Raw genomic sequence first — 8,220 nt, 5'->3', positions numbered from 1 at the left:
CACCCAGGCTGGAGTGCAGTGGCCGGATCTCAGCTCACTGCAAGCTCCGCCTCCCGGGTTCACGCCATTCTCCTGCCTCAGCCTCCTGAGTAGCTGGGACTACAGGCGCCCGCCACCGCGCCCGGCTAGTTTTTTGTATTTTTTAGTAGAGACGGGGTTTCACCGGGTTAGCCAGGATGGTCTCGATCTCCTGACCTCGTGATCCGCCCGTCTCGGCCTCCCAAAGTGCTGGGATTACAGGCTTGAGCCACCGCGCCCGGCCGACGTGTGTCTTCTTAACGAAACAAGCCATAAAGCTTCCTGGAAGGGCACCCTCGCCATACCAGGGCGAAGAAAGAGCCCTATCCCCAGAGACTGGGAACCGGAGGCCGCAATGGACCTAAACAAATATACTTAATGAATAACCCTTGTCTTCCACTAGTTTGACACCTCCCATACCTCCTAGTGACTCCCCTGGGAAACTTACTGCCTGTTGCCAGATTATCTTTGTCCCGTCGTTTTTTCTTAAATTTATCGCTCTTTATCTAAAAAGTATAAAAGCATCTTGCTTTGGCCACTTCTTCAGACTTCACTCTTTTGTAAAGATCCTCATGTTCGTGTAAAACTAATGAAATGTGTATACTTTTCTTTTGTTAATCTACCCGCTCTCAGGATGGCCAGTGGCTCGTGTCTGTAATCCCAACATTGTGGGAGGCCAAGACAGGAGGCTTACTTGCGGCTTAGGGGTTCGAGACCAACCTGGGCAACACAGTGAGACCCCATCTCTACAAAAAATAAAAATAATTAGATGGGCGTGGTATGTGCTTGTAGTCCCAGCTATTCAGGAGGTTGAGGTGGGAGGACCACTTGAGCCCAGGAGATCAAAGCTGCAGTGAGCTGTGATCGAACCACTGCATGCCAGCCCAGGCAACAGAGACCCTGTCTCAAAATAAATGAATAAATAATAGGTTAAAAGAAATAAAAATGATTTGTTATATATAAAAAAAAACCAATCTGCCTGGTGTCAATTGGGTTTCTAGATCCAGATGAAGAGCCCACTGAGAACTAAAAGGGGGGCTAGAGATGATCTCTGGCTCCCCTAACAGTCTTTTTTTAAATTTTTTTTTTTTTTTTTTTTGAGATGGAGTCTCGCTCTGTCGCCCAGGCTGGAGTGCAGTGGCGCAATCTCGGCTCACTGCAAGCTCCACCTCCCGGGTTCACGCCATTCTCCTGCCTCAGCCTCCCGAGTAGCTGGGACTACAGGCACCCGCCACCGCGCCCGGCTAATTTTTTCTATTTTTAGTAGAGATGGGGTTTCACCATGGTCTCGATCTCCTGACCTTGTGATCCGCCCGCCTCGGCCTCCCAAAGTGCTGGGATTACAGACGTGAGCCACCACGCCCGGCCTAAATTTTTTAATTTTTTATTTTTTTGGGGACGGAGTCTTGCTCTCTCCCCCACGCTGGAGTGCAGTGGCGTGATCTGGGCTCACTGCAAGCTCCACCTCCCAGGTTCACGCCATTCTTCTGCCTCAACCTCCTGGGTAGCTGGGACTACAGGTGCCCACCACCAGGCCGGCTAATTTTTTGTATTTTTAGTAGAGACGGGGTTTCACCATGTTAGCCAGGATAGTCTCAATCTCCTGACCTCGTGATCCCCCCAACTCGGCCTCCCAAAGTGCTGGGATTACAGGCGTGAGCCACCACACGATTACAGGCGTGAGCCACCACGCCCGACCACATCTCCATTTCTTCAAGAGAGGAGGCCAGAGTCCAGACTGAACTCCTTCCCTCAGAGCAGCCCTGGGATTCTGGCTCGTCTCAGCCACCATGAACTACCACACTGAACCCAGGAAGGGCTGCTTTCTCCTCTTACAGGCTAGCAGGTGTGGGAGGAGAAGAGCAAGGAGGGAGTTTGTGTTCACTTTTCCTGTGCTGTCCAGGACAGCAGCCCTGGGCCACACACGATGATTGTGCACCTGAACATGGCGAGGCCGAACTGAGCTGTGCTGTGAGTAGACAACACAACACACACCACATTTTGGAGACTGACCATGGAAAACAGAATGTGAACTATCTCGATGATTTTTTACCCGCATTATATGTTGAAACAATAATTTTTTGACATATTGGGTAAAATAAAAAATATTAAAATCAATTTCACCTATTTCTTTCTAGTTGAATGTTGTTACTGTAAAATTTAAGGTTACATATGTGGCTCAGATAATATTCTGAGCAGCATGGCTCCAGGAGGGTGGACACTGGAACTACTCTCAACCCGCACGGTTGTGCAGTGGAGCTGTGCTGCCAACTCAGACCAGGGGACTGGTGTCGTCCCCGCAGTTCCATAGAAACAGGGATTCCTGAGAGAAACCCCAAGCCTCTTCCACCTAGGGACAGCTGTTTTTATTTTATTTTATTTTATTTTATTTTTTTCTGAGTTGAGATGGGGAGGTCTTGCTATGTTGCCCAGGCTGGTCTTGAACTACTGGCCTCAAGGTGAACCTCCCGTCTTGGCTTCCCAAAGTGCTAAGATTACGGGGGTAAGTCGGTGAACCAGCTGGGGACAGATGTTCACGTCCTCCTCTCATCTTTTCCCCAAATTGCCCTTGGAAACTCTTGACGAGTCTTGGCCCGGGTTCTCCACCTCTTCCTCACCTATCTAGAAAAGGCAACTGGAGCCCAGAACACTCGGCGAGATGACAGCTTTCAAGGTGCGGAGATAAAGAGTTCCCAGAAAGGAGATGCGTTTTGGAGACTGTGAGTTGTCTCCGTAGTGGAGAGAAGGACAAGCTCCCCGCAGCTTTCACCCTCTCCTTTGTTCTGGGACCTGCGGCTGCCTAAGGAATTCTCTGGCAAAAGACTGCTTCCTGGGTGTCAGGGGTCGGACACGGGGCGGGTCAGGGCGGGGTCAGGGGCTGCCTTGGGACGGGGTTAGACCTGGGTTCAGCGCCAGTCTGGGGCTGGGGTCAGGGCGAGGTCAGGACCTGTTTCCCAGGAGCCAGGGCCGGGAGTCACCGCCTGTTTCGGGGGTCAGGGTCGGCTCCAGTTCCCCTTCCTTCTGCCCTTGCGTCAGGCGATGGGTGTGGGGTCAACGCGGACCAGAGCCCAGCCGGGGCCCCTGCTCTGGTCTCTGCTGCCGCTGCTGCTCCTGAACCCAGAGGCCGCCCCTGCCCCACCGTCCCGCGCCCCCAGCCCCTCGCAGGCTCCGGGGGAGACCAGAGAGAGCTCGGGGGCGGCCAAAGAGAGCTTGGGGGCGCAGCAGGGCCGGGAGCCCGCAGTCAGAGCCCAAGGTCCGTTTGAAGCAGAGGGCGTGGGGCCGAGCCGGCCTCGGAGGCAGGGGGCAGGGGGCAGGGGGCATTTGAGGGGGCCACTGGGCCTCGGGGGCAGGGGTCGAGGGCTCGGCAAGACCGGGTGGGGTGAGGAGTGTCCGGGAGAGGCGGGCGTCACGGAGAGATGGGGGAACCGCAGGCCGGAGGCGGTAGGGAGGAGGGCCGGGCTCTGGGCCTGGTGCCAGGGCCCGAAGTCAACCGAATCCGTTGTCTGGCTCCCCTCCCCTCCCAACCAGGTGGCTCCAGAAACGACATCAAGCAAGGTGAGTCAGGCTGCCCGCTCTCTGTCCCAGGACTGAGTGTGGGGCCCACGGAACTGGACGGGGCACCAGGACCTGGTGCGGGGGCTGGGTGGAGGGAGACAGCACCAGGACTGCTGCTGGGCACCGGGAATAGGATGGGTCCTGGGGTCTCATGTCCCCTTCTTGAGGCCTGGAAGCATAGGCCAGGGATCAGGACGGTGGGTCTCAGGGGTCTAGGCCCACAGCTCCCCCTCCCAGGTGTGAGTCTCAGAACCAAGGTTGTCCACATCAGCCACATCCCCTCACCTTCTAAAACTAGAAGATCAGGAATCAGAGAGGGGGAGCAAGTTTCCCCAAGTCACACAGCACAACAGACTCCTGCCTGAGAATCTCTCTTCCTGGGATACTGGGGTGAGATGCAGGGGGCACAGCCACTTGGACACCCCTGAGACCTTTAGTTCTTTGATCTGTAAAGTAGGCATACAGGTGTTCTGATGGAGGGAAATAAAGTCCCAGGGCTGGATTCCAGTCCACCAGTCCTTGGCAGGTCCGGATGAGCTGCTGTGGCCACCCTGGGTCAGCCTTGCCCTGCCTGCCAGACCCCTGGCCCTCATTCCCACAGAGCCTGCTCAGTTGTACTCTGTCATCTGGTCCTGGTAGTGGCCATAGAAGGCAGACGCTGGGGAAGCCCTCAGTCATTTTGGCCAGGTCACCTATTCTTTGGCCTTGGTTTTCCCATCTGTGAAGAGAGCAGAGGCCTCACTGGGGTGGCATTCATGGGCACCACTAGTGTCTCTAACAGGTGGACCGGGGTGTCTCCACAGTGTGTGGGAAGCCTAAGGTGGTGGGGAAGATCTACGGTGGCCAGGACGCAGCAGCTGGTCAGTGGCCATGGCAGGCCAGCCTGCTGTATCGGAGCTCGCACCTCTGTGGAGCTGTCCTCATCGACTCTCGCTGGCTGGTGTCAACAGCCCACTGCTTTCTCAAGTGAGTCCTCCTTCCCTGGGCCCCAGCAGAGGGGCTGATGGGGAGGAAGATGCAAGGGACGAGGGTTAGCGGGCTGGGGGGGTTATGCCGTTCTCCTCTGGGCTTTGCTCTGGGCAAGTCTGCTGCCACCAAACTGACGCAGTGCCTGCCTTTGACCTGCAGTCCTCTCCACCAGGACTGTCCTCCCCACTCTCCACCCACTGTCCCTCCATCTGCCCAGATCCTCCTCATCCTTCATCCTCAACTCTGGCAGGGAGTTCCCTGGCCCCTATGTCTGTCTGTTCAACCGAGACATGCCTGAGAGCATTGGCAGTGTCTGTGCTGGCCGCCTGCAGGTTTCTCTTCAGTGTCCACCATGCTCTTGAGAGTCAGACTCCAGGCAGGGACTGGGGACTCTGCGTGTAGCCAGCAGCCAGGCAATGCTTTTTTTCTGTAAAACTGTATGCCTGGAAGGGGCTGTGCCAGACTACATGCATGGGTGGAAAGAATGGGGCCCCCTGACCCTGGAGAATGACGTGGACAGTCAGGGGTGCAACTCCTCTGACCCTCCTGAACCTGACTCTGTGCCCAGCTTCTCAACAGTCATGGAGGGACCCAGAGGGAGAGGAAGGCATCACAGTCCAGGTATGGAGTCAGCTTGGGCACTTAGTGGCTTTGAGACTCGAACTGGGCGCTGTGAGCATCTCCTGTGTGTCACACCACCCAAGACCCTCTATGGCACAGGGTGTGGCAAGACCCCAAGTGAAGGTGTCTCTATGGGAAGGCGAGGCACAAGCTCCAACAAGCAGGATGCAGGAGAGAAAGCCCACAATGAGTGAGAAGAGCTGACGTGAGGCCGGGGCATCCAGAGAGATGCCGCAGTCTTGAGGGAGGACGAGGAGCTGCAGGCACTTGCCAGAAGGGGAGGCTTTGGCATGGGGAGTGTGGCGAGGGCTTTCCTGGTGGCTGACCCATGTGAACAAAGTCACAAAGGTCAGAAGTTTCATCACTTGTGTTCAGGAACAAGGAGAGCACCAGTTTCATGCACTCATCTGGACATTGAACAAATCCTTTGTGAGTGCTTACAGCAGTGGGGAAGACACCCTTGGGGAGGGCAGGAAAGGTGGTTAGGCCAGGAAGCGGGTCATAGGTAGCCTTCGGAAGGGTCAGGCTGGAGCCAGAATTAAGCCAGAGCTCCTCTTGTGTAAAATAAAAGGGCTCGACGTGATGACTCTGCCAAGGACTTTTCTGGCACTAGGATTCTCTGCTCCTCTGATTTAAGGGTGTACTGGGGAGGCCACATGTCCTGAGGTTGTGAGTAGAATATCCATTAGCCTCAAAGAAAGAAAAGCTCCTGACTCAGAAAGGGGGATACAAAGCTACCTGGAATCATGTCCGGGGAGAAGGAGCCAGAGGTGTGTGGGCAGTTACACGTGGATGTAAGAAGAGAGTGCTGCCCCGCACTCCCAGAGGATGCTAAAAATGGGCCCTTCCTCCTCCAGCAAATCCCAGGCCCCGGAGAACTATCAGGTTCTGTTGGGAAACACCCAACTGTATCATCAAACCCAGCACACCCAGAAGATGTCTGTGCACCAGATCATCACCCATCCAGACTTTGAGAAGCTCCACCCCTTTGGGAGTGACATTGCCATGTTGCAGCTGCACCTGCCTGTGAACTTCACTTCCTACGTTGTCCCCGCCTGCCTCCCATCCCAGGACATGCAGCTGCCCAGTAACGTGTCCTGTTGGATAACCGGCTGGGGAATGCTCACCGAAGACCGTGAGGGGGTGTGGGAGAGGCGGGAGGAGGAGGGGTGGGAGGGAGAGGGAGGTGAAAGGGAAGAAGGAAGGATGGCTTAGCCAGGCAAAGAGGAAGCCACTGGACTTGGCCCTCTGTGCCTCATTTCCATGACCGGTAAGGTGAGGACCACCACACTGGGGCCCTTCTAGTTCTGAAAGTGTGATCCCGTAGCTTTGAGTCCCAGGCTCTGAAAGTCTGGGAATCTTAAACTTTTGAGAATCCAGAATCTGGGTTCTTTGAGTCTTCGTGGTTCTTCATTTTAAGGTTTTATTTATTTATTTTTTTATTTATTGAGATGGAGTCTCGCTCTGTCGCCTAGGCTGGAGTACAGTGGCATGATCTCGGCTCACTGCAACCTCCTCCTCCCCGGTTCAAACGATTCTCCTGCCTCAGCCTCTCGAGTAGCTGGCATTACAGGCGTACACCACCAAGCCTAGCTAATGTTGTCTTTTTAGTAGAGATGGGTTTCTCCATGTTGGTCAGGCTGGTCTTGAACTCCTGATCTCAGGTGATCTGCCCGCCTTGGCCTCCCAAAGTGCTGGGATTACAGGCGTGAGCCACTCTTGTAAGGTTTTAAACAGTCATGGGTCTGAGATGACTCAACTGAACTCCAAAGACATGCTTGGGGGCTGGCCCATTCTAGGTCACCACCACACACTTGGATCGTCCCTTGCTTGGGAAGGTGCTTGGGAAGAGTGGAGAGAAAACACGTGGTGGCTCTGCACTCTGAGGCTGCGTGATCCCGTTAGAATGACTGCGACGTAGAACTGTTGACCATCTCTGAACCTCACTTTGCTCTTATCCTAACCTGGCCATTCATCTACTTCACAGTCTTGTGACGTGACTGAATAACGGAGGAGAGAGTCGTGTGTGTTTTCATTGTTAGATGGGTAGAAAAGAAATGTAGGCAAAGACTTATACACAAGAGTGTTTATTGAAGAAAGGAGTGTTTATCGTTTAGGGAAATGCTTATGGTATGATGTTAAGGGGAAAAGGAAGAACATATGTTTAATTATGTGTAGGGTTAGTATTTCTCAACAGAGGTGCTGTATGTATTTTTGATAGAATATGTCTTCACTGAGTGGGGCTCTGCCAGCATCCATGACCTTTGACTACTAGATGGAGGGAGCTTTCCCTGATCATCTGCTGGCTGGCTCCCAGCATTCACACACACAACTGGTTATGACTTGAGGGTAGAAGCAATATATACTTGTTTTAATATCCCAACTGGCGCTCCTGGGCTGGTACCACTGTGCTGCATGACACTGATAGACCAGCATTTCTTGCCTGTAGCTTCAGAACTGGTCACCCAGCTTCCATTCTTCTGTGCCCCCACTTTAGGCTCCACGTGGATGTCAGAGCGTTACTTTAAATATGAGTCATGTCCCTTCCCTGTTCAATACTCTACAGTAACTTTTCATTTGTGCCTAGAATGAAATCCAGACACCCGGCCAGGCCTGGGGGCTCACGCCTGCAATCCCAGCATCCTTCACATCCCCCATCTCCACTGCACCCTTCACATCCCCCACCTCCCACTGCACCCACCATATCCCCCACCTCCACTGTGCCCTTCACATCCCCCACCTCCCCCTGCACCCTTCACATCCCCCATCTCTACTGCACCCTTCACATCCCCCACCTCCCACTGCGTCCTTCACATCCCCCACCTCCACTGCACCCTTCACATCCCCCACCTCCCCCTGCACCCTTCACATCCCCCACCTCCCACTGCACCCCATCTCCACTGCACCCTTCACATCCCCCACCTCCCACTGGGCCCTTCATATCCCCCATCTCCCACTGCACCCTTCACATCCCCCACCTCCCACTGCACCCCATCTCCACTGGGCCCTTCACATCCCCCACCTCCCACTGCGTCCTTCACATCCTCCACCTCCCAC

The 8,220-nt window shown here is 54.5% G+C and overlaps 1 protein-coding gene across 1 annotated transcript in view; it reads left to right on the top strand.

The window, feature by feature from the left end:
- PRSS47 (serine protease 47) overlaps positions 1-8,220 on the top strand; it is a 20,138-nt gene that overhangs the window by 3,606 nt on the left and 8,312 nt on the right. Inside the window, 5 exon segments of the mRNA XM_025358891.1 lie at positions 2,756-2,877; positions 3,055-3,291; positions 3,547-3,573; positions 4,355-4,539; positions 6,021-6,298. Coding sequence (XP_025214676.1) covers positions 2,756-2,877; positions 3,055-3,291; positions 3,547-3,573; positions 4,355-4,539; positions 6,021-6,298 — 849 coding nt within the window.

This window comes from Theropithecus gelada, chromosome 15, assembly GCF_003255815.1.
Source record: "Theropithecus gelada isolate Dixy chromosome 15, Tgel_1.0, whole genome shotgun sequence".
Classification (NCBI taxonomy): Eukaryota; Metazoa; Chordata; class Mammalia; order Primates; family Cercopithecidae; genus Theropithecus; species Theropithecus gelada.
Note: the sequence above shows the minus strand (reverse complement) of the source record. Positions and strands in the feature narration are given on the sequence as shown.